Here is a 27,952-nt window from a genome sequence, read left to right on the forward strand (position 1 = left end):
TATTTTTTTTTAAAGGAAAGTGGCAAATGTTGACCAGGATTGTAGAGAAATTGTAATCCTCATGTATTGCTGATGGGAATGTGAAATGGTACAGCCATTGTGGAAAACAGTTCAGTGGTTCCTCAAAAAGTCAAACAGAATTATCACATGACCTAACAATTCCATTCATAGGTATATACCCAAAATAACTGCAAACAATAACTTGTATACAAGTTTTCACAGCAGTACTATTCATAATATTTAGCCAAAAGAGGTAAACAGCCCAAATGTCCATCAACTGATGAATGAATAAACAAATGTGGTATATCTATATAATGGAATATTATTCAACTATAAAAAGGAATGAAGTACTGACACACGATACAACATGGATGAGCCTTGGAAACATTATCCTAAGTGAAAGAAGCCAGACACCAAAGGCCATCCACTATATGGTTTCCATTAACAGCAAATATCAATAATAGACAAAGCCACAGAGATAGATAGTAAAGCAGTGATTGTCTGAAGCTGAAGGGAGAAAGAAATGGGGAGAAACTGCTTAATGTCTACAGGTTTCCTTTTGAGGTAATGAAATGTTCTGGAACTAGAGAGTGGTGATGGTTGCACAACACTGTGAATGTACTAAATGCCACTGAATTGTACATTTTAAAATTCTTAAAATGATGAATTTTATGTTATGTGAATTTCACCTCATTAAAAATAATATTAGGAGCTTCCCTGGTGGCGCAGTGGTTGGGAGTCCGCCTGCCGATGCAGGGGACGTGGGTTTGTGCCCCAGTCCGGGAGGATCTCGCATGCCGCGGAACGGCTGGGCCCGTGAGCAATGGCTGCTGGGCCTGCGTGTCCGGAGCCTGTGTTCCGCGGTGGGGGAGGCCACGGCAGTGAGAAGCCCGCGTACAGCAAAAAAAAAAAAAAAAAAAAAAAAATTAAATTAAATTAAAAAGAACATATAGCCCTCTGCCTTCCTCCTTCCTTCCTACACCTTCTCTGAGGAGGTGGTCCAGTATGTCTGGGGCTAAGCTTTTGGCCAATGTAACCAGAAGACTAGCTACTTACTGAGTAAATACCTGGAAGATGATGGCTGTTAAGTTTCTCACTAGTGATTTAAGTCACATAAAATGGAAAGGGAGAAGGCTAAAGTAAATTCTGTGGTGTTTGTATAGAATTAGAGGTATCAGTATCATCTCATGGTTTTTAACATGTGTGTATGTATATATATATACACACACAAATATGTGTGTGTACATGTATACATATATATAAATATCCATACATGTTGAAAACCAGGAGATGTATGCCATGTGTGTATACATACATATAGTTCCTAGTTCTGGCTGCTGTGACTCTGAAAGCAATGACTCCTTGGTAGCAATGAGTACATGTAGCATCCAGAGTTTGACTTCTAAATACCATTTTATACTTAAGGAAGTCAGGGCTCTTAAGAGAAATGGCTAATGCCAGGACTGGGGTAGAGAAAACACAAAATGAGCCTGGAACATTTTCTGTACCAAATGTAACGAATAATTAAAGAATAATGGGGACATGTCAAAAGTACACAGAAGAAGAGCAGCTCTGTGGGGCTCCTATTGCCCAAATCAAGATATAACTGTAAAGGTATAAGAGATCCACAAGGAATTCCCTGCTAGTCCAGTGGTTGGGACTCCGCACTTCCACTGCAGGGAGCACGGGTTTGAGCCCTGGTTGGAGAACTAAGATCCTGCATGCCGCAAGGCACGGCCAAAAAAACCCATAAAGATACACAATAAAGCTTGTTACGACTGCCCCTCCCCTGGTCTCAAAACATTACCTTTCTGCAGAACTGAATAGAGGCCCATAGAACTCTTTGTGTTCCTGGCAGACAGGCCTCCACCCCACGGACCCTCTTCAAATTCTATCTGCTACACCACTACAAACTGCCCTAAGAGATCAGTGCCAAGAAAGAGACCATAATTTCAACAGATTGTCCACCTACCTCAGAGGCCATCAGGACTATTCAACCATGTCTTACATGCCTGACTGTCAACAAAGGAGGCCTAAAAACTCACAGGTTGTCCCTAATCCCACTTCCATGTGGCAGTGTACAGGCCCTAAAGTCTGACACAATGTTACCTAACTGTCCCTGCTCCACCAAACCCCTTCTCTGTTCTGGAACTCACAATCTATCATTTGGAAAACTACCTATATCCTAAACTTCTCCAAATTCTCCTTGCCCCTTTTCTAAATGAACAAGGCTGTCTCCTGAGGATGCTATTTCCCCTGCAGGTCATAATAAATGGTGTTTGTTTAACCTTCCAACCCCTCATACAACCAGGCCTAGAGATAGGTCTCCTGGCTCTTCACTCCTTCTAGACCTCCTTCCATTTGCCTTCTTAAAATCCCAGCTTCTGTGAAACACATGCCAACTGACCTTCCCTGCTAATGTTCCTTGTGCTGACATCTAAAGACATTCACAGTGCACTCATTCACAGATTCTGGACTATCTTTTGCTTTCTTTTTCTACCACTATTCCTGCCATCGTTTTTGACGATTTCAATACCCGGGCCAAAAAAGGCATCCAACACACTAGCCTCTCAGTTCCTTGAACTACAATTTTCCAACAGTCTTGTCCTCCCATCACATCTCAGACACCCATTCCCATGGTCATATTTTTTTTTTTTTTTTTTTTTTTGCTGTACGCGGGCCTCTCACTGTTGTGGCCTCTCCCGTTGCGGAGCACAGGCTCCGGACGCACAGGCCCAGCGGCCATGGCTCACGGGCCCAGCCGCTCCGCGGCATATGGGATCCTCCCAGACCGGGGCACGAACCCGTATCCCCTGCATCGGCAGGCGGACTCTCAACCACTGCGCCACCAGGGAGGCCCCCATGGTCATATTTTATATTTAAATGCAACCATCCAATTTTTAAGCATTCCCTATCTGACCACCATTTCCTACTTTGTAACTCACCACCCCCAATACTTTGACTCACACTACAACTCAACTCCACCAGCAACTACGATCCATTAACCACACTACTTTTTAAAAAATCATCACCTCCCAACCAAGTCCTTACATTTTCCTCCTTACAAAGCTTAAATTCCATAATTCATCAAGATAATCATTCCCCTGCCCTTTCTTCCCTTCTGTTTATACTCACTTGCTAAAACCACAACCTAGTTAAATCAACTGTCTGTCTCATTTTTACCTCTACCCAAGCAGCTAAATGTGACTAAAGGAAAAAAACACAACCATGTTGATTGGTCTCCTTTTAAAATTCATGAGCATAAGTTTCAAATGGGCCTCCAATGCCGCCAGTCTAACCCTGTATTTATTTACATGGTCAGCTTATTTTCCCACTCCCCTAAGTGATCATTTCACTCTTTCTCCTTTCTTCTTCAAACCTCCAACAACCTTCCCCCTATTCGAACTTTCTAACAAACTTGCGTCTTATTTCACTGTAAAGTAGAAATAATTCTAAGAGAACTTTCACAACCTCCCACCATCAAATCTACCAGAAGATTTGTATTTACATATATACTTGGCTTTCTCTCATGATATTATGGATCTATGTGTCTGATTAGAGTCAATCCTCCACTAGCATACTCATCTCCATCTTTTCTTCACAATTTAAGGACTGTGCTCCTGCAGCTGATATCCCCTCCTGCATGGCTGATTTTCTACTTTCCGAGTAATTCATCACAACAACATGCAAACAAGCTTTAATTTCTCATGTAAAATAAAATACCCTTTCTTGATGAAGAAAAAAATATGTATAGTATAGCACTTCTTTTTAAAAATACTTATTTTCAAATACTTTAACACTCACAAGAAATTACACAAATAGTACAGAATTCCTCTGTACCTTTTACTCAGTTTTCCCCAATAATAACAGCTTAAATAACCATACTTAAAACCAGGAAACTGACATTGGTATGTGGTATACTACTACATACGTACTTATATTTATTTTTTCAAAAAAGGTTAAACTGTAACATTCCTTTTGAAAAGAATAGCTTTAAGAGGAGGGAGGAAATACAGTGGAGGGGGTAGAGACAAAAGTTAGACTTTTTTAGATACCTTATTTTATAGACTTGACTTTGGAACTATGTAACTGTTTCATATAACTATAAAACTAAATTGAAATTAAACAAACAATCCCTAAAAATTAAGAATTCTACAAGTTAACCTAAGTGTGTATCTACTTGGCATAATGATACAGAGTGTACCAATTTCAAGTGATATCAAAACACAGTTATTTGCCTGTGTATCTCACCTGGGGTATACTCAAAGGGCAAAAAAAACCCTGCAAAATACTTAAAAATGAAACAAAACTACAGTTGACCCTTGAACAGCTCAGGGGTTGGGGTGCTGATCCCCTGTGCTGTCGAAAATCTGAGTATAATCTTATAGTCGGTCCTCCATCCTTAGATTCAACCGAGGATCGTATAGTATCACAGTATGTATTTATTGAAAAAAATCTGCATATAAGTGAACCTACACAGGTAAAACCCATGTTGTTCAAGGGTCAACTGTATTTTCAGTTATCATAATATTGGTTGAAAGGTTGGTATCGTTAGGCAATAAATGTATAAGTCTGGAACATTTTATCACACCAAGTATACCAGGTAGCAAGGAAGCTACTAAACAGTATTAAGATTGTGTCAAAAGGACTCAGGTGCCAAGTTGAAGAGCTCTCCCTGGACAAAAATGGAATAATATTAATAGAGACAATAACTGCAACAGACTGAAAAACATCAACTATGTTTAAGTCCATGAATATATAATAATATTCGAAAACAAAAAATGAATTGTCACCACTGGAGCATGCTAATTCTTTTGAAAAATAAGTAACTACAGAGAGAATTCTTTCCCATATGAACTGTACTAATAAGGATTAAATAGCAGATATGAGAAAATTTCTTTACATATCAGTATCCAAGATACAAAAATGAAAAAGAAATGTTAGAATCAGAGTAGCACCATTTTGCCACCCCTAATAAATTAACTAGCCTAGGCACTGATCATCATGACTGCTAACATCACAAAGGACAGCCAGTCTCCTGGAAGAATGAATAAATAATATATCAAGGTTTTTAGAACAAATAGTAAATAATTCAAATTTCTTTCAACTCAGAGTTCTACAAACTGAACCATCCATTTCACTTACAGTTTCTAAATCAGAGGCCAGCAAACTTTTTCTGTAAAGGGGCAGACAGTACATATTTTAGGCTTTGTTGGCCATAGGGGCTCGTTGTAACTCCCCACTCTGCCTCTGCCAGTTTTAGCTAGAAAGTAGCAATAGGTAAATGAATAGGCACTGACTTTATGTGCTGGGAAGAACTTTCAGGGACTGTAGTTTGCTGAGTAGTTACCTCTGCCCTAAATTATAAGGTAGAGAAATCAATGATCCCTAATGATAAATTAATTCTCCCCAGAAGAAAAGTTCATCTGGTACTTATTCAATCCTCAAATCTAATTCAGCAGAACAGTCAACATCATTTTCAGGATGACCATTCCGTAATTTATTTTGCTAATTTGAAATGTGTGGTAAGCATTAATGTGTTCTGATGACTCTGAGTCCAAACGTTTATAATTTTTAAAATTGTAATAAAGAAGATCTGTAAATAAAATACGTTAGTTATCTAGTAATAACTCCTATTTATTACTGAGTTAAGCTGAAACATATAGGTGTATATAGACAGACAGATAGATAGATAGATAGATAGATATAGGAGTAATTTAGACGGCTGGACTTTTTACCTTATCAGAAAACCAAATGAGCCTGGAATCTTCATAATACCTAAACATGCCATATTTAGGATCCAATAATTCCCTCATGATGAGCAAGAAAAATTCTTTGCGTACCCCTCCTGCATCAACAGCATCTTCTCCAACAAATATAACCTAAAATAGATTAATGCAAACACTGAGTGTAAAGAAATGAATGTATATTCTGGAAACCCTACAACACGTTATTTATTATGAATAAAAGCGTGGCAATAGCTAAAATTTTTTAAGTATATAATTTTATTAAGATTCAAAGATACACTAAAAATGAACAGGAAAACTTTAAACATATTTTCTGAATAAAAGTTCCAATTATACAACAGAAAATGTTAAATTACCTTGAGTGGCTTTTTGTAGTCTATATTCTTTGTTTTCCTAAGGACTTCCATTGCATCTCCTACTATATTTTCTCTACGTACCACTAGAATTAAGCAAGGATTCACAGATTCAATCACTGGGAGAAAAAGAGAGGAGACATTCTGTCTGTGGGCCTGGTCAATAGCCATCTAGAAAACAAAAGATTAAAAATTTAATAGCAATGCTATAAAGAAGCTGCTGTGACTGAATAAGCTAACCTCTACCTACTAATTATAGATATCCTATAATTCCTATACTACTGAATTCATACAGCACCTAACACAGTATTCAGCACAGCATCAGAGTTTAATAAACTGAGCATAAAGAGTATCCTTTTGAATTTTTTATAGTAATGTTAACTGATGATACCATTAAGCTAAGTAAGCATGGAACTGTAATAATTATGATAAATCTGAACACTGCTGTTTCTCAAAAAATAACTAGGATGGAGAATGAGGAGAAAAAGAAAACAGCATTAAAATAAACCTTTAAAGAGAAAAAGAAACAGCTTGGCCAACTAAAAGGTTTATAGAAATCCATTTAGTAGAGTTATCACCATATATGCTCACAAACCAAGCATTTGGCTTTTACCATTTAAAGCTTTTATTTTTTTCCTATGATTCTCCTTGTGTTCTTAATTCTAAAATGGAATATCCTACATTGAAAACACCAAGTGATTTTCATTTTTTTTAATATTTATTCATTTATTTGGCTACGCCAAGTCTTAGTTGCAGCACGTAGGATCTTTGTTGCCGTGTGTGGATCTTCTTCTTTTTTTTAGTTGCAGCACACAGGATCTTGTAGTTGCAGCATGTGGGATCTAGCTCCCTGACCAGGGATCGAACACCAGCCCCCTGCATTGGGAGCACAGAGACTTAACCACTGGACCACCAGGAAGTCCTGATTAACTTAGCGTTTAACAAAGATTGCTAAAAAACTAGCAATCTAGCTGTTAGTATAGAACCCTACAAAAATATTTGTTTCTTCTGTTGATGAAAATGGAAATAAGCACATCTCTAAAATTCCTCCTACTATTATTTATTGTTTAAATATATGGAAGAATTTAGAATAGTAAACGCATTTATTTTAAAAGAATAAAAATTGCCATCAAAATTGGGGGAGGGGTAATTTTTAAAAGCATTTTTAGAATATTAAGTGCTCAAGGTCTCACCTCATCCTTAGTCCTCAGCCTCTATAGTCTGATATTCTACACCAGAGGAAGAAACTCAAAAACTTTTAAATTTACAAGTTCAAATGATAAAGCAAACCTACTGTAGTCCTTCACGGTCATAATGTAAACTAGTTTTAAAAATCCTCATTATAAAGGAAAGAATGTTCAGCTTAAAGTGGGAGGGGGGGTGGAAGGAGAGTGGGGAGGAGGAAGAGGAGGTGACCAACCTCAGGAAAGTACCTTATTTATTACTAAAACATTCTTCACGGACATTTCATACCCTCCTCCTAACAAGTGATCAAATGCCTCCTACTTTAACATCACCTCACCTCTACTGATTTTCATCTTTTACCAAGTATATAAATAGGGAATATATAATAAAGCAAGATTTGAAACAAAGCATTTTATCAAGTAAACTAGTCAAACTGTTTATAAAGACTGTGTATTTCTACATTGAAAGAAGATTATACCATTTTTTATTTATAAAATGATAAAAATCTAAATTATTCTATGTCCTTTTAAATATATATAAGTATCCCTCATAAGAACACACATTTCACATGCAACAGTCCTCTTCATAGGTACCAAAGGTGCTTTGGTAAAAGTAGCTTTTTTTTTTTTTTTTGCGGTACGAGGGCCTCTCACTGTTGTGGCCTCTCCCATTGCAGAGCACAGGCTCCGGACGTGCAGGCTCAGTGGCCATGGCTCACGGGCCCAGCCGCTCCGCGGCATGTGGGATCTTCCCGGACCAGGGCACGAACCCGTGTCCCCTGCATCGGCAGGCGGACTATCAACCACTGCGCCACCAGGGAAGCCCGTAAAAGTAGCTTTGCAAAAGACAGACCACAAAGGTACAAAATATCCCCAAAGACATTTCAAATACTTTAAAAAAACACCAGAGAAACAATTCAAAAACTACTCTCAAATTAAATTAGTACTATAAAATATTTTACCTGCATCTGTAAGACTGCATCTGTTTGTAACAGAGTAGTTTTTGCTTGGGCGTCAAATACAAATGGATATGTGCAGATTGTAACAGGGATATCTGCCAACTAGAAATAAAAAATTAGCTTATTAGTACAAATCGGTTTGTAACTTACTTCTTGTAGGTACTGTCATTTCTTGTGTAAAGTTGATCATATTCTTGGTTTATTCGCTTTTGTGTCATTCAGGAATTATAAATAAAATGTGGCTTATTTCTTTTTTTTAATTTAATTTTATTTTTTTATACAGGAGGTCCTTATTAGTTATCCATTTTATACATATTAGTGTATACATGTCAATCCCAATCTCCCACTACATCACACCACCGCCCCCCACTACCCCACTTTCCCCCCTGGTGTCCATACGTAAAACGTGGCTTATTTCTGAATATAGAATTTTTACTGATAATTAGATGAGGCATTGGAATAACCCTAATCCCTAATTTTAGGAGAGAACTGTATACTTGAGAATCCATAAAATTGTAAATTACAGGTATCTTTTGCTTAACATCTTAACTCCAAGTTTCAGTGAATTAGGCTGCAAATTTATTCTAAATGTGGGGCTCCTATGTTAAATACAGTACCCAGTTCTTATATGTTAGGACTACTCTAGCAAGTGAGGCCAATGATAAGCAATCTACTTATTCATTCAACAGATATTTACTGCCAGGTCATTAGGGGGACAACACTATTATGAGCCCAACAATCTGTTCATTCATTTAACTTACAAAATAAGCACAATTAGTATTATTATTTTCTGTCAATCTTCAAAGTTGATCAATAATAGTTGATCTATTATTACCATTATCAGACATTAGTCACCTTATCAACAACTATTTATCCTAGCAGGTAAAACATAGTGATTGATTGCTAAGTTTTTAACAGGGCAGAAAAATACAAAGAGCTATGAATTGCCAGTCACAGATCTTGCAGTTGGAGGATGTTATACTACCATATACCCAACAAAGCAAAATTTCTGTGCCAGCCCTGACACAGAGCCCCTTCTTATTATAAGGCTTCCAGTGAAGACTTAATACACCATGAAACAATCCTCTTCTTTTTAAGTTCTTAGAAAGTTCTTTATATTGAGTCTGAATCTGCATTTCTATACATCACTTCACTTTCTATTTCAGTCTTCATTCTGCCCCTGCAGGGAAGTTTATATGGTTTAGATACTTTGTGCTGCCATGCTCTCCCTAGGTTGTCTTTTTCCCACACTAAACATGCCCAGTTTTTCCAACCATCCTGAAAATAATATGGTTTCCAGCTCTACTCCATCCCAACCGCCTTCTTTTATTTTATTTATTTATTTATTAGGAGGCGCCAGGTCTTAGTTGCAGCATGTGGGATCTAGTTCCCTGACTAGGGATCGAACCTGGGCCCCCTGCATTGGGAGCATGGAGTCTTAACCACTGGACCACCACAGAAGTCCCCAATAGCCTTCTTTTAAATGTATTTCAATTTGTCTAAGCCTCTTTCAACTATGGCCATCAAAAACAATGAAATAATTGAATAGTGCCCAATCAGTATAGAACACAAGACTATCAACTTGTTCTCAACATGTAAGACAATATGCTGAGCGACATTAACCCTTAAGTAAGTTATCATTCTTGGCTACTTCTCATATGACAAGTTTATCCTCCACCCTGTATTTGTGTCACTAACTAGCTATGGATGATAGAAAGTCTTTTTACTACTCTGAAACTCTAAAAAGCTGAGACGATTTCTAAAGTCCCCTTTGGCTCCAAAACTCTTTGATTTCATAATTTTATGTGCTACTTCTATTTGAGGATGAGGAAGCAAACAATGTCAGGCCCATAGTTTAAAGCTACTTCTAGATGCTTCATTGGTTCAAGTGCTATGAAAAAAGCAAAGCAAACAACAAAACCTGAAGTCTATAACAGAAGTATAATACAACATTCCCAGGTGTTAAAAAGGTGGCTCAGGATTGTTGATTATGTAAGCCAAAGTGCCAGAACTTTATATATTAAGATAGTACATTAAACAAAGTGAGGAAGATGACCATACTGAAAGCTGATTCAATTTTATGACCATTTTAAGTGTCAATTATTAGTTTAAAAATTGAAGATCATTCTACTTCTCTAACATAAAACATTTTCTGCCTTCTGGGTAGGCATTTGTGAAATTTTATAAGTTTTCTTTTTTGTATTCTGAGGACACCATAAATTTTATACTGGAAGGCTTTAGGAGGATAGGAACTATTTTAAGACAAACATTGTTAAAAGGCGTCATATAGGTGTAATGCTAACTAAAACGGACGGTCTAATTTTCTTCAGAAAATTCCTCTGAAATGTTATAGAGGGCAAGTTCTATACACTCATTAAAATATATATGTATATATACATATATGTTTTAAAGTCACAAAAAAGAGGAACTTTGGGGTCTTCAATCACTTAAGACAAAACAGAGTATACCTTACTCTGAACATGAGACTTTAATACACCAAACTTACCTCAGTTAATCCATGGTTGACATCCTAAGACAGCAGTGCAGAATGTAACAGTAATGAGGAAAGAGCAATGTTAGTGTCCAAATTTAACTATTTCTATTCAAAGCAGCATTTCATTTATTTTGCTACAGCAGAATAGTGAATTAATGAAGTAGACCAAGATACATCTACAACAAAACTTACCCTTTCCACATATACCTGATATATCTATAAATGTAATAAGACCTTCATTTCAGGTATCTTGTGATCATAAAATCATTGAGGCCTGAACATAATGAAATCTGGTTTCAGCAACTAAGTACGCCATTTGCAGAATTTAGGTAGAACAGGGAAACTAATCCTAAGCCTAACTTGGTCTTGAATAATTTTATGGCCCAATCTCTCCACCTGGAAAATGGAGAAAATATCCCCCAGATTTTAAGACTTGGTTAATCTTGACAAAATATTTGAAAAGTGTTTAACAGATTAAAATGCTATGTGAAAAGTGAGAAAATAAGCCATAATTGTTTTTATTCATCAGAAATAACCAGTGAAACACAGGTATCTTATATTAAGCGTTAACACTGAATTAGCTAAAATAAAAAGTACAAGACAGGGCATAGGGATTGGTAAGTAGAAAGAAGAAATGAAGAGAGAAAGAGGTATTTATGAAGGATATAATAATGAAAATTATAATGAAAGCTTATCACTGCATTAAACAGAAATGCACAACACTTTCTTGAAGAAAGCTTTCACATATTCTCAGGGTATAGACTCAAATAAAGTGCTAGAATCTCCAAAAGTATGTTACTAAATTTGCAGATGGCACCTCGTATAGTGAGGAATTAACCTTACCCAAAGAGAGGTCTGATTTTGCCCTCAGCTACTGGGAGATGATCCACAGGACTTTGGAATGTCATACCTGGACAGGAGTATCTTTGTTTGCCTGGAGGCTCTGGGACATGTGGGTATCAGTTCTGCCTCCAGAAGGTCTGGAAAGTAAAGGTCAGCCACATGGGCAGTATGTGATGGAGCCTCAATAAAAACTCTGGGCACCAAGGCTGCAGTGAGCTTCCTTGGTTGGCAATACCCTGAGAGTATTGACACAGATGGATCCTGGGAAAATAACTTGTCCATGACTCCTCAGGGAGAGGAAAACAGAAGCTCAGCCTTTGGTACCTTTCCCAGACTCTACCCTTAGGCACTTTTCCCCTTGGTGTTTTAATCTGTACTCTTTCCCTATAATGAACTATAGAGGTCAATATAACTGTTTCCAGTTAGTTCTGTGAAGTCTTGTAGCAAATTACTGAACCTGAGAGTGGTTCTAGGAATCCTCTAACCTTGCAATTGGTATCAGAAGTGAAGGCAGTCTTGTGTGGATGCTTCCCTCTAACTTTCTAATTGGCTAAATTCCTGCATGCCACAAGGGGTATCACTGGAAGCTTTAAGGTATTAGCAAACACTTAGGGTTTGTTCACTATATTGTGCTAAATTAAGCCAAAGCAGTGTAGGCATAAGTAAAATATGACTCTAATTTCCTGTTCTGAGAAAGGTAATTATTGATAATAGCTTCTTTCAAAAAATTCAGAGTACCAAGTTATCACTATATACGTGCCCCATTGGCAGTGTTAACAGAAGAATATATTTACAAGCTGTTCTGCAGAAAAACCCTTTTAGATTACACTCAGTTTAATTTAAAGCAATTTAACAGGAACAACTGAAATACTTTTATAGTGTATCTTGTGGGATGTTTTTTAAAGTGCTATTACAGCTAAGAAGGTGTGAAAAAGCAAAGAAACACCTTTCAGTATTTTCTGACTACCTACGGCCAGCGTGGAAACTATATTTGATACCTGGTATCATGGAAGATGGATTTTATTCTTAATGAAACATTAATATATATGTACTTTTTTATTGCTACATGTAAACAGATAAAGGTTCTAGGAATATCCTTTAGCACTGGGAAGCCAATAAGATAGTCAGAATTTATAGTGTAACTAAACCATATTAAAGCAGAACAAAAGTTTGATGGTAGAGACAGATGGGAGCTAGAAGGAATATGAAAAATAATGGGACATGTGGAAAACTTGGGAAAAGAGACTATTAGATATCAGGCAAAATGATTTACCTACGGGAGAGGCATCAAAGGGAAAACCATATTAAGGTCATCATTAGAAATTTCAATTTAAGTGTTAAGGATCTAAGACAAAAGCTCAAACATTTAAAAAGAAAAAAAGTAAATATGTAAAAAAGCAAGGATAAACTCCTCTGGGAAATATTAGAGTTGCAAGATAGTTGTTATATTAGTTGCAAGTCTAAATGAACCAAAGTAGTATTTCCAAGGAAAATTTAGAAGGGAAAAATGTGGTGGGGGTGCGGACAGGATATTACAAAATACGTGAGGTCAATGAAAGGTCTATTGCTAAAAATTTACCACATCATTCAATGTGTGACCTACTAGTGGCCCCAAATCCACATACTCAAGCACTAACTGTTGGCTGTTTGTAGACTGGGGGCCCTGAAATTAGGTCAAGGCATGCCTAATTTTAGTTACCCAATGTCCTAGAAACTTGAGTAAGAAAGGCCTAAAGGAATGTTCAAAAGTCAGGGTCTCATGGTCCAAAGCAGACTTACACTAAGGCTGCTTTTAACATCAATGGTTAATGAGAGTTCTAGTTAGTTATAGACAAAAAAGATGCAACTCCTTGGCATGTTATAGTTTCAACAAATTACTTATGGCAAAACACTGTATCATTGCTGGTGTCATCATTATTTAAGGGTATAACATAGGATTATTCTGAGGAGGTATAAACAGAGAATACCGAAGTTACTGAAGTAATTCAAATAAATAAGAAAGGTGTTGGTGACTAGGCAGAAAAAAAAAAGATACTTCTAAAACACGAAGAAAATGAAAAATAAACCAATACAACTTGGTAATTCAAGGCATAAGGAATCAGTCCAAGAGTCTGCAAAACATTAATGCCATTAAAAATGACAAGGGAACTTTAAAAAGCAAGTATGAACCTTCTGGGAAATATTATAGCTGCAAGGTTTATAACTGCAAGTATTAAATGTATTGCAATATTAAAGAACACAAATGTATTTTAATTTCATTTCATTAAATGAGGAAGAAACTCAAACCTAGAAAGTTAAGTACTGGCCTATCTTCCCAAAGATGGTCTCCCTAGCTGTTATGTCAGTCTGTCTTCCTAGTTTGCTGATGAGCATGTCATAGTTAGCTCAGCACTGTCCGCAGTTAAAGTACAAAACCTTAATGCCACAGAAGAAATACAGTAATGATTTACAAACACAGCACAATTAATATTGAAATAAAATTTATGACTTAAAAATATATAAAGTGTAATATCAAAGACTGTAAAAATGTCACCAATTTATCAAATATATTTATTAGTACTTACTTGTATCTGACATGTCTTACATAGGTATACACAGTTCTTGAAATAATAGAATATGCACTTTAAAAAATGCTTAACTTGACTTTTAATTATAAGAGGGACAGACTCAGCACAGACCTTTCTACACTTTATTCTAAATTAATCAATTTTTACTAGATATATATCGATACGTATGTACAGTAACGAAAAGTATAAGAAAGGGAAGAAAAATGAGCAAAGATTTTAGTTGTAACCACTAAAGTTTTTTTGTTTTTTTTTTGTTTTTGTTTTTGTTTGGCCGCACCGTGCAGCTTGTGGGATCCTAGTTACCCAACCAGGGATCAAACCTGGCCCTCGGCAGTGAAAGCATGGAGCCCTAACTATTGGACCGCTAGGGAATTCCTCACTAAAGTATTTTTATAAACAATTTTAGAGCAAAGTTAAAAGAGGTAAGCAAATAAACTGACACTAATATCTAGAAAGTGGAGAAAAACATCAAATAGCAGAAGATAAAAAGAGAGAGAACTCATGTGCTCTTTTGTTTTGCCAAGAAATTATTGTAGAGGGAGAAAAACAGATAAAAAGCAAAAGAAATCCAACTGAAAAAATGTCATACCCTAATATCAGAGTCTGGAAAAACAAACAAAACAGAGAAGCTTATACAGTAACCAGCAGGAGTAGAAGGATCAAGCAAAAACTTCATGGAACCATGAAAAGGGAAACATGAAACAGGATGGGAAAATGGAAGAAGATGAGGTGAAACGTTAGTCTCAGCTGTATAAGAGGATATTACAAGGAATGCAAAGAATTTCACAGAATTAGTTTTTAATGTTTAGAGACCAGGAAAGTATATACCTGATGGGTTCTCTTTTCTATTTTGTTTTTTTCCTCTAGTTCTACTGAGATATAAATGACATACAGCACTGTGTTAGTTTAAGGTGTATATTCCTGATGGATTCTTAAAATCCTTGACTGGGAAAGAAAGGAAATGGAGAAAGAAATCTCAACAGACTATGGCGTAAAGAGAAATATAATAAAGGTAATATATAATAAAGGTAATATAATAAAGGTAAAATAATTTCCTTGCAGTGTTTAGAACAAGGTAAAGTTTTACATATATACGTGTATATATTTATATATAAAATATATATGTGTATATATATAAATACAATTTATAGACATATTTCTTATAATTCATAGTAATTATCTTCTATCAAGGAATATTATAAACTTTCACATGAAGGAATGGAATTATTTCAAGATCATAACTCTTGTTTAATAATGGTATACATATGTACATTGTATACATAGATATAAGTACGTATATATGTGTATATATGTCTATGTACACATAAATACACATATACACATCTATATCGTCACAAAACAGCATATGAGTATCTTTAGGATAGACACTTTAAAACTTTAGTAACTTTACTTACAGGGCCAACATGATGTTCAACCTAGTATTAAGACTAGTAACGCAAGCAGGAATTTTATTAAACAGCCTCAGGAAAAGTCTTTAGTGTTATGTGTAAATGTAAAAGTGATCTGAACTCTCTCAAAGAAAGAAGTACCTTCAGATGTCATAATATAAATTAATAAACTACTTAAGAGTTAGTCAAAGACCTTCAAAGTAAATTGTCAGCCTTCCATTTCCAGAAGACTAGAAGAACCCAAATCACGGTTCTAGATTCTGATTTCTAAGATGTGACATTAAGTCCACTATGCATATTAAAGAACAAGTTTCCACTGCTACAACCACCTATTCAATACCAGTCTGTCTCTAAATGGAGAGAAAGGAAAAACATGTGGTTGAAAGAGTAGAGTAATGGAGGGCAATTTTCAAGTACAGCAACTTAGAAAGTCTAGAAATAAGAATGTGGTCCTCTACTGTCTCCCTCTTACCAGAAAACAGTAGCACTGAAAGAATTCCTAAGGAAATTCAATTTGATATCATCACAGATACATACCAAGAGGAGTCTGGATACAAGCCTGCCAAGCTTAAAAGCAAACATTCAAACCATAGCTTTTCCACGTAGCACAAGATTACTGCTAGCTTGAAAATCCTATTAGACTGGCATTTCTCTTAACTTGTTCAGAATACAAGTAGTTTATGACCTACATACCAGATAAAAATTCAGATGTCAAAGAACATCAGATCTAATTCACAGTGATCCAAGAGGATATAACTCTCCAGGAGAGAGTGGCATGCTTAGTGAAATAAGTCAGACAGAAAGACAAACACTATATGATATCACTTACATGTGGAATCTAAAAAATAATACAAATGAATCGATATACAAAACAGAAGAGACTCACAGACACAGAAAACATACTTACGGTTATCAAAGGGGTGGAGAGAGGAGGGACAAATTAGGAGTAGGGGATTATAGCTACGAACTGCTATACATTAAAATAGATAAGCAACAAGGATTTACTGTATAGCACAAGGAATTATATTCAATAAAAATCTAAAAAAACGAGGTGGGATATGAAGCTAGGTTCTCTTATGTCACACTCCTTCCTTATCATATTTACGTTGTAAGCTGAGATTCCTGATCAAGAGAACATAATCATCTTCCATATCAAATATTAACTTGATTATTAAATTTGTAGAGTTATAATTAATTTACCAATTTGTTATGCCTTAAGAATTCTTTTAAAAGCTATGTACCAGGAGTTTAGAACTAGTTTAGTGTTTGTATATATTTAAATAAGATAATCGTAAATAAGGTAAGTGAACACTAAGCTTCTTAAAGGAATTATTTTATTTTAAAAGGAGTCTATATAATCACTCCAATCTCAAAAACACTGCTCAAAGACCTAGGGTATCTAGGTGGTGTATCAGCGTTTACATGCAAGTTTTTCGATAAAAAAAGTTCATTCTCTGAATCATCAGTTTTCCTCAATGGTAAATAATTTTAATCCCTTTTACATTGCAGTAAATATTTATTCATTTTTGAATTTTATTTATTTTTTTATACAGCAGGTTCTTACTAGTTATCCATTTTATACATATTAGAGTATATATGCCAATCCCAATCTCCTAATTCATCACACCACCACCCCCCTGCAGTAAATATTTACGAAGCCCCAAGTTTGCATTCTCTTGAAGATAAAATATGAGACTTCACACAAGTCCTGCAGAGGGAAAATTAATAACCTCAAGAAATATGTTTTTTCTCCTGTCTTAGGGGTTCACGGGAGGAAGAGTTTGAAAAGCTTTATCTAGGTGAGAGATTTAGTTTAAATAGGGAAGGAAAAAGGAAATATTTATTCAAAGCTTTCCAGAGGTCAAGTACTTTCTTTCTTAAAAAACTGTTGTCCCTTGACTCCAGCTAACCACCCTACTTTTTTACTCCCTCCTCTTCAGTGCAGAACTTCTTGAGAGTACTGACTATGGCTTTTGTTCCCTATCCTCACCCCTAAATTTCTCTTAAGCATACTTACTCTAGACTGGCATTATCAAGGTTACCAATGACCTTCACGTAACCAAATGCATTGATCAATTCTATGGTTTTATCCTATTTCTCAGCAGCGTTCAATATGGTTTCTCCTTCACTTTTCAATTTTGGTTCCCACAACTCTCTCCTAGTTTTCCTCCTACCTCTCTTCATCTCCTTTGTTGATTTCTCTCCTTTCCTCATCTCATATCCATCAGCAATTCTTGGCCATTTTACCTCCAACAGTTAGCCGAGTCCATTTCCATCTTCCATCTATACAACTACCAATCCTAGTCAAAACCATCATTTTCTCTCCCCTTATCTACTCCATTCCCTTCACTCCATCTTCCACACAGCTGACAGAGTGGTTATTTCAGAATATAAATTACACTGTATAGTATTCACCCCCTGCTTACCACCCTCCAAGGGCTTACCATAACACTTCAGATAAAATCCATGTCCCCGATCCTAATTTACTAAACCTTTCATGATCTGGCACCTGCCCATTTCTCTGATCCTTTCTCAGAACTCTCCCCATTCCCATATTTTAGCCACACTGGCCTTTTTCTATTCTTCAAACATGTCAAGCTTGCTCTCACCTAAGGCCTTTTAATAGATGTAATTTTTCCTGAAATTTTCTTTGCTCTAATCTTACATGGCTGCTTTTTGTCATTTAGATTACAGATCATACTTCATTAGACAAGACTTTTCTGATTACCCAACCACAAGAAACCATCCTGTCTTTATTACCTTCTCTTATTTTAATTCTCTATATAGTGCATATTTTAAGCTTTTTTTTTTTATTTTTTCCCTTTACTTGACTACTATCCATCTTGCCCACTAGATTATACGTTTCATGAGAACAGGGCCTTATCCATCTGGTTAATCACTGTATTTCTTATACCTAAATAAGTGCCTGTTACAAAGGAGAGTCTTAGTAAGTATTTGTTGAATAAGCAAATGAGCAGACATAAATCTGTAGGATGTTTGTAAACTTGACTGAGCCTCCTAGCAATTCTGCGGGAAAAAATAAATCAACAAATCTCTCCCAATCCAGATCCAAGTATCTAGGGAAGCAAAGATGTTCTAGAAGTGAGCTGATTCCTATAGGTAAGAGCATCCTACAAACAGCATGCACTAACTGCACTGCCATTCAAAAACTACTGTACTTTCTAAGTGCCTACTAGACACATTTGAGATACTGTAAGAAGAGCTGGCGAATAAACTGACAGAGTGCCTATCCACAAGGAGCTTGCAGTTGGTACCTAGCAAGCAATGGACAGCTATTCACCTTCCTAGAATTGCTACATGCATGTTGCTTAAATTACCTGCTTCAGGGGTGGAAAAGTTGGCCTTAAGTATATCATAATGGTTAGTGAATAAGAGTCTAAACCTGTTTTGTATCTAGCTGCTTACCCATTTCTATACTGAAATTTTGTGTGAGTAATTAAAGTTATATAAGACTATGATATTAGTTTTATTTTTATTTTATTTTTTTGGCCATGCGGCACGTGGGATCTTAGTTCCCTGACCAGGGATCGAACCCTCACCCCCTGAGGTGGAGGCGCAGAGTCTTAACCACTGGACCGCCAGGGAAGTCCCTATGCTATTATTTTAATTAAGTATCTAGTTATTAGAGACTTAGCCACATGGAAAGAAATATGTGGCACTTGTGGAGGTATGCCAAAAAACTGAAATCAAATTAAGCACATAGAAGGGGAAAAATAGAAACTAGAATCAACGGTACCACAGCTCACTTCTGGTAGTTCTGAGGCACCGATCTCACAATTTTAATACGTTCTTAGAGTTCAAGTATCAGAGACTCCAGTATCCTCAACATTAGAGAATTAAGAGACAACCTCATGCAAAATAAATGAGACTTAGAAAAATAAGTCATATTTGCATTTTTCTGTAGAAAAGTGTAATCTATCTCTTTGGTTTGGCTTTGGTATAAGAGCAGAATGCTTACGTATAAATACTGCATAACATATAGCTGCTCCTTTGCATATGTTTTTATTTAAAAAATGAGCTCTGAATAAAAGCTCTGAAAAAGCTTTGTTGTTTCAAAAATACACAATTGTTCCTTTTGTATTAGAACAAATGATTCATAAAAACGAAACCATAAAATGCAATAGGAAACATACCATTCCATAGGCCTGCTGTTGGACCCAGTTGATATAATCATTCCGTATGTCTATCAATTCCTGTACTTCATGTATATAAAATTTATCATATTGTATAATCTGTCCAGTTTTCTCATTTACCTACAAAAAACAAAAATGTAATTAACATTAAATTTAACCAGTACCTAAGAAAGAGACTGAAGAATGTTTAAATAGAAAAAGGTTTGAGATTTCTTAGCTATTTTCTCTTCCTATAAAAGAATAATTTACTGAGTGCCTACCATATGCAAAATGCTAGTTAAGTGCTATGGGAAACACCAAGATTTATAAGATGTGATATCTGTATTTAGTACCTCAAAATCCATTAAAAAATATTTATGTAACCACCACACAATAGGAGATATGTACCATAAGTATATATAGTATACAAAGACTAGAAACTATAAAGTCTTCTGGTTGGGAATGGGACTTAAATAATAGTAAGAATAGCTAATGCTTGTTAACCGTCACTCAATAGTGGCATCTGATTATAATAAACTAAGAGGATGACATTTGGGTAGGATGTGAAAAATGAAGACAGTGCAAATTACCATCCTAGAAATTGCTTACTAATTACAAAAGGAAAAACAAGTCTTAACAGTGGAGACCACCACCTTAACTGAGTGATCAAACTAACCACCACCCATACTGGGACAATCAAATATTATGTTCCTGCTGGGACTTCCCTGGCAGTCCAGTGGTTAAGACTCCGCACTTCCACTGCAGGGGGTGCAGGTTCGATCCCTGGTCAGGGAACTAAGATCCCATGTGCCTCGAAGCACGGCCAAAAAAAAAAAAAAATTTTCCTGCTGATATAATGCAACAGGAAGTACAGACATTATCTGTGAACCAAGAAAATGTCTAACCTGAATCTAGTCAAGTCCTTGATTTAAATTCCAGTTTATAGGAAATACAGGAAAAGAGGAACAAGTTAAACATCATTATAAGGAAACAGACAATTATCCTAATTGTAGGAACTTTACAAGAAGACTGGCCAGGACTCTCCAAAAAGTCAAGGTAATGAGATCGAAAGGTGGGGGTTATTCTAAATTAAAAGAAACTAGAGGAGTTCTAGTGCTGGATATGGCAGAGTACTTTGTATCAGACTAATCCTCCTGACAATAACAGTTATAATCTCTGGACAGTATATTTAAAAAACAGCTATTTAAAAACACTGGAGATAAACCCAAAGCAGGCAGAAACAAGAATGAACACAATCTCTGAAAGAAGGAAAGCACATGTTGAGAACCACATTTTTTTTTAACATGGGAGTACTTCCAAAGCAGCATAAGGGGTAAGGGATGCAGCACATGCAGAAAGCAACAGTTTTATTAGACAGAGAAGTATGAGATCGAAGCTGCCAACATGGCAGACAATGAGGAAGAAAAATCCCAGAAAGGAATCCTGAGGACAAAGCCCCCAAATCTGCATATAAATCCCTCCCCCCACATCTTTGGCAACTCTTAAACCATGAAAGCACAAGTGAGATTTGGGGTGGGGGAGACAGGGATGGACAACGCCCCAACAGAAAGCAGCAACTGGGAGGCTACTCTTAAGAGTACATTTCAAGACAAGCATCTCCAGAGGGAAAAAAGGTACATTTCATAATGATAAAAGAATTAATTTATCAAGAAGTCATGACAATCCCAAATAACAGTGCTTCAAAATACAAGAAGGGAAAATTGACAGAACCATCATCATCGTTAGAAGTTTTAACACCCCTCTCTTAGTAACTGATTTACAAAACAAAAAAAGAAGGGCAAAATCAGTAAGTAAGGAAGATTTGAACATCAATTTCAACCAACTTGAACTCGTTGCCAGAAGGGAGGGAGGTGGGGGCAGGAGAGAAACAGGTGAAGGAGATAAAGAAGTACAAACTTTCAGTTATGAAATAAATGAGTCAGAGGTGTGAAAGTGTAGTGTGGGAAATATAGTCAATAATTATGCAATATCTTTGTATGGTGACAGATGACAACTAGACTTACCATGGCAATCATTTTGAAACGTATAGAAATATCAAATTATGTTTTGTACCAGGAACTAATATAGTGTTGTAAGTCAACTGTACTTCAAAAACAAACTCATAGGGCTTCCCTGGTGGCGCAGTGGTTGAGAGTCCGCCTGCCGATGCAGGGGACGCGGGTTCGTGCCCCGATCCCGGAGGATCCCACGTGCCGCGGAGCGGCTGGGCCCGCGAGCCATGGCCGCGGAGCCTGTGTGTCCGGAGCCTGTGCTCCGCAACGGGAGAGGCCACGGCAGTGAGAGGCCCGCGTACAGCAAAAAAAAAAAAAAAAAAAACAAACTCATAGAAAAGGAGATCAGATTTGTGGTTACCAGAGGTGGGGGTGGGGGGAGAGGAAAGTGGATGAAGGGGGTCAAAAGGTACCAACTTCCAGTTATAAGATAAATAAATACTAGGGATGTAACGTAAAACAACATAAATATAGTTAACACTTCTGTATGTTATATGTATGAAAGTTGTTAAGAGAGTAAATCCTAAGAGTTCTCATCACAAGGAAACAAATTTTCTTCTATGTCTTTAATGTTGTATCTATATGAGATAATGGATGTTGAGTAAACTTATTTGGTAATCATTTCATAATGTATGTAAGTCAAATCATTATTGCTGTACACCTTAAACTTATACAGAGCTATATGTCAGTTATATCTCAATAAAATGGAAAGAAAAAAATAGAACATTCCACCCAGTAATTGTACATGGAATGTTCACTAACATATATCATAACCCGGACCATATAACAAGCCTTAATAAATATCGTTAAAAGAATCCAACATATACAAAGTATGTTCTTTGACCACAACAGAAATAAACTAAAAGTCAATAACAAAAATATATTTGGAAAATCCTAGAAAAGTGGCAATTAAAACACTTCTGAATTACCCCAAACTTTCCTTGTATCCATCAGAGAGCTAAAGTCACAAGATAACCAAGTAGCCTGAAGTTCAAGGATGGACAGATACTTCCAAAGAAATGGGTCACCATGGCAGAGCAAGAGGAAGTTTAGCACTGTCATACCAACAGCGAAGAAGAAATCAGCTAAAATTCTAAGAAATTGCTTAAGGCTGAGTATGGGATTACTTGAGAGGATTAAAACCCCCGGGAGCCTCAGACAGTTTGCACTCACTCATAGACTCTTGCCACAGACCTCTACTGGGTGCCCAGGAGGATGAGTGGAAACAGGGCAGGAGATCAAGAGACACTCTCAGTGGTGCAAGAAGGCATTGGCTGCCTCTGTGAGAAAGAAACAAGGCCTGCCACCCTGTCCAGTTCCTTCTCTCAGAGAAAGCAAAAACTTTAAGCCACTGAGGAAGGGGAAGCAAATTCTATGCCATGTTGCTGGAGGAGGGGAAAAATCCTCAATCCCTGGGAAGAAGGGGGACAAGAACTGTCCTGAGCCCAGAATCTTGTATCAGTAGCACTAGAGGCTCTCTACTGCTGGGGGTGGGAGCAGAAACTCTGGGAAAATCCCATCCCCGAGACCCTGGTACACACCCAGCTATCTACCTAAGACCAACACTATACCCAATAACAAAGAACTTTTCTGTTCCTTCTCCTCTACCAATCTCGAAAGCACTAAGTAACAAGCAACACCAGCTCACCACTGAGGAGGGGCAAAAGTGGGGAGAGAAACCCCTCTTTGGAGCAGGCATGCAGAGTGAAGCACAAACACTGAGAAGAAATCTTTGACGTTTCACCTTCACCTTAAGCATCAGACAATATTAGAGGAATCTGAGGTCTCCGGTGCAATGAAGTTAACTACAGCAAACTAAAAACTCAATTCCAGTTCAACTGCAGATTAGATTGGCTTAAATCCCTACACTAACAACCACATAAGAGGTATACACATACAGGATTTAAATCTAATTACTTCAGCGTCTACTATTTTACAGACAACCAAAAATTGTGAGATATATCAAAAAGCAAATAAGTAAATAAAACAAAGACCACCTAAAGTCTAGAGACAAAGTAATCAACAGAGCCAGACTCAGAGATGACTTAATGAAAATAAAAACACATCAAAATTTGTGGAATTCTGGTAAGCAGAGCATAGAAGGAAATTTATAGCATAAATGATGTTAGAATAAATGGTCTAAAATCAATGATCTAATAAGCCTCGGCTCAGGAATTCCCTGGTGGTCTAGTGGTTAGGACTCAGCACTTTCACTGCCATGGCCTGGGGTTCAATCCCACACGCTGCATGGCACAGCACCGCCCCCAAAAAATAGCCTCAACTTTAAGAACCTGGAAAATGATGATCAAATTAAGGACAAATCAAGTAGAGGAAAGGAAAGATATGAAACAGAAAACATAAATTATACTCTATTTATTTTGTAAATTTAATATTAAATTTTTTAATTTCCCAAAAGAAAATTCCAGGCCAAGATAGCTTCACTGGTGAATTCTATCAAACATTTAAGGAAGCAATATTACCTTTTTTTCCCAAGAAGTGACATATCTAAGTGGTTTTGTTTGTTTGTTTTAAATTGTTTGTTTGTTTGTTTGTTTTTGGCTGCGTTGGGTCTTTGTTGCTGCGCACAGGCTTTTCTCTAGTTGCGGTGAGTGGGGGCTACTCTTCGTTGCAGTGGCTTCTCATTGCAGTGGCTTCTCCCCCTGCAGAGCACGGGCTCTAGGCGCACGGGCTTCAGTTAGTTGTGGCACATGGGCTCAGCAGTTGTGGCTCACAGGCTAGAGAGTGCAGGCTCAGTAGTTGTGGCGCACAGGCCCAGCTGCTCCACGGGCATGTGGGATCTTCCCGGACCAGGGCTTGAACCCATGTCCCCTACACTGGCAGGAGGATTCTTAACCACTGTGCCACCAAGGAAGTCCCAATAATACCAATCTTAAACAAACTCAGAAAACAGAGAAAGATAGATCATTTCTTAATTCACTTTATGAATTAGGATAACCCTGATACTAAAAAGCTGATGAGAAACAACATTGCTCATGAACACAGACATAAAACCCTCAACAAAATATGAGCAAATTAAATCCAACAATATATATAAAATAATATCAAATGTCCAAGTGGAGTTTATCCCAGGAATGCAAGACTGGTTTAACATTCAAATATAAATGAATTTCACTAAATTTCAGAAAAACAGCAAAATAAATAAATAAATAAATAATTGTTCATCTCAACAGATGCAGAAAAAAGTATCTAACAAAATTCAACATCCCTTTATAATAAACACACTCAGCAAACCTGGAATAGAAGGGAACTTCTTCAAACAGATAAAGCCCACCTTAAAACAAAACAAAACAAAAACACAACTCTACAGCTAACATCATATTTATGGGTAAAATATTAAATGCTTTCTTTCTAAGATGAAGAATTAGACAAGAATGTCCACTGCAACCATTTATATTCAACACTGTACTGGGAAGTCTTAGTCAATAAAATAAGGCAAGAAAATAACATGACTGTGTACATAAAAAATCCAAATGAATCTATAAGAGAAATATTAAATTAATTTATCAAGGTCACAGAGTACAAGGTGAAAACTCAACTAAATTTTGCCACACTAACAATAGAAACTCAACTAAATTTCTCCATACTAGCAACAATCAGAAAATAAAAGATTTTAATTATCATTTACAATAGCATCAAAAACATAAGATAGAGTTGAACAGCTGTAACAGAAACCATGCAGCTCACAAAGTATAAAATATTACTATCTAGCCCTTCACAGAAAAAGTCTTCAGACCCTTGCCCTACAGCCAAACTCTTTCTACCAAAAAAGAAAAATACCCAATAATTACACACAAAAACTCACTGGCTTTTCCCTCTCCAATATTTATGTTTATAAATATACACATTAACTTTTATATTACATTGGACACTTAAAAAATTTAGTGACTCTTGGGGCTTTCCTGGTGGTGCAGTGGTTAAGAATATGCCTGCCAATGCAGGGGACAGGGGTTCCAGCCCTGGTCGGGAAAGATCCCACATGCCGTGGAGCAACTAAGCCCGTGAGCCACAACTACTGAGCCTGAGCGCCACAACTACTGAGCCCACGTGCCACAACTACTGAAGCCCATGTGCCTAGAGCCCATGCTCCACAACAAGAGAAGCCACTGCAATGAGAAGCCCACACACCACAATGAAGAGTAGCCCCCACTTGCCACAACTAGAGAAAGCCTGCGTGCAGCAACAAAGACCCAACGCAGCCATAAATAAATAAATTAAACAAACAAACAAATAAATTTATTTTAAAAAGTTTTAGTGACTCTTGTTGAAAATGATTCACATGCCACTGACCTCTGATATATACTTTTCTTTATCTGGAATATTTTTTATTTTTAAAGGTAAATTTTCTTTCACCAATAGCAACCAGTGTTTGCAGTTTTTACATCCTGCAGATATGACATATGTTTTTGAAAAGAAATGCTATGTTAGAATAAAAACTAACAATTTAGAAATCAGGTTTGGTTCAGGAACAAACAAATTTCAGTCAAGCTTAAGACGTGGTGGGAAATGATGGCTGATAGTTAATTCAGACACAGTGATTTAATAACTAAATCAGTTAATATTGATTTAAAAATAGGGAAATTAGGCACTGAACAGAAGACTGATCCAAAAGACGTGGATATAGATTTACATATAAAATCAACAGTTTTAAAAATATATATAAAAATACATTTGTATGGTAGATAAGATTGACATTTTTTTTCTTCAGGAAGTCTTCTTTAATTCTTCCGAGTTATGTGCCCTCCTATGTGTTTTCATAGCACCCTTCATTTTCCTTAATTTAGCACTTACCATGCTGTATCATAAATGCTTACTTACTTGTATTATACAACTGCTCTACATTTATAATCTTTTTTTTAAAGCATTTTTAAAAATATTTATTTATTTGGCTGCACCAGGTCTTAGCTGCGGCACTCGGGATCTTCGTTGCAGCACACAGGATCTTTAGTTGCAGCATGTGGGATCTAGTTCCCTGACCACGGATTGAATTCAGGCCCCTGCACTGGGAGCGTGGAGTCTTAGCCACTGGACCACCAGGGAAGTCCCTACATTTATAATCTTAACAAGGGTAGAAATCACATCTTTTCCTTGTCACTGCATCACTACTGTTTAGTACCATGATAAGCACATAATAGGCACTCAGTAAATATCTGTAAAATGAATAAAAAAGAAATCACATGGTAGAAGTTGAAAACAACCTATACAATCAGTGTTACTGCCCAAAATGTACAAAATAAAATCTATGTATGTTTGATCATAACATTTCACATTTTAATTAGTTTAGTATTCTGATTTATAAATGTGAGTTCAGAGGTAGTATATGGTTAAGTATACATATGTCTTATTTGTTTGGGTTTATTTAAGGGTTCCTTGCAAAAAGAAATGGGGGGGGTGAAAATCACTGACTTAGAAGATTAGCATGATATGTAGCACTTAGGCTAGTCAGACAAAGTAAGTCTTTTGTCATATTAGTATCTCTATAATGTACTGTGTGAAAACTCAGACACTACTAAATAACACAATTACTTGCCAGCAAAATCATTTACGTGGTAATACATCCATTCCTGACAGCAGGTACCAAAATTATCTTTCTTGTGATGCCATCTGGAGCACTGTGAATAATTTCTGATTCAAAGCTTCCCAAAGGACATGTCATAAGGGAGAAACAAGTCATTCATATATCCTGAAATGATCAGGAAATACAGAGTCCAGTTCTACAGTTCCTAATCCTGCTCCAGGATTAGGTCAAGAAGGAAATTGTGTGAGAAACTTTTCCTAATCCTTAACCATGAAGCAGAGAGAAGAAATATATATAGTTGTCAGACATAAGGTGTCTTCAAAAACACAAATCTCTGATTACCAATTTAGGTTCCACTAACGATGAAAATGAATCATCTCTGATAGTGATCTCTGATTAGCAATTTAGGTTCCACTAAAGATGAAAATGAATCATCTCTGATAGTGAAATCCACAGTTATCTATGACAGATTAGGACCAAGTAAAGTTTTCTCCAATGTAAGAGGTAAAAGAAAGATAAATGATTGTCCTAAGGACTCCCAGTAAGAGATGCTTATGAAACTGATATATTACCCTGCTTTTGAGTATTTAACAACTTCAAACAGGAACATTATTACCCCGCTTTTGAGTATGTAACAACTTCAAACAGGAACTCAGTTTCCGCATGACCAAATGAATCAAGATAAAAGTAGCAATTTCCCATCCAAATGGTGGTG

The 27,952-nt window shown here is 36.6% G+C and overlaps 1 protein-coding gene across 4 annotated transcripts in view; it reads right to left on the bottom strand.

Moving 5' to 3' along the window:
* Window positions 1-27,952, bottom strand: part of HERC4 (HECT and RLD domain containing E3 ubiquitin protein ligase 4) — a 135,699-nt gene that overhangs the window by 20,124 nt on the left and 87,623 nt on the right. For 3 of the 4 annotated variants that reach the window (XM_082608976.1, XM_082608977.1, XM_082608979.1), the window contains 5 exons: window positions 19,711-19,830; window positions 10,750-10,773; window positions 8,247-8,345; window positions 6,104-6,271; window positions 5,739-5,882 (listed from right to left, as the gene is read on the bottom strand). In XM_082608976.1, the coding sequence (XP_082465102.1) occupies window positions 5,739-5,882; window positions 6,104-6,271; window positions 8,247-8,345; window positions 10,750-10,773; window positions 19,711-19,830 (555 nt within the window). The remainder of the gene's footprint in view (window positions 1-5,738; window positions 5,883-6,103; window positions 6,272-8,246; window positions 8,346-10,749; window positions 10,774-19,710; window positions 19,831-27,952) is intronic. The other variant, XM_082608978.1, reaches the window with a different exon arrangement.

The sequence above is a fragment of the Mesoplodon mirus genome, assembly GCF_964341445.2.
Source record: "Mesoplodon mirus genome assembly, chromosome: 2".
Classification (NCBI taxonomy): Eukaryota; Metazoa; Chordata; class Mammalia; order Artiodactyla; family Ziphiidae; genus Mesoplodon; species Mesoplodon mirus.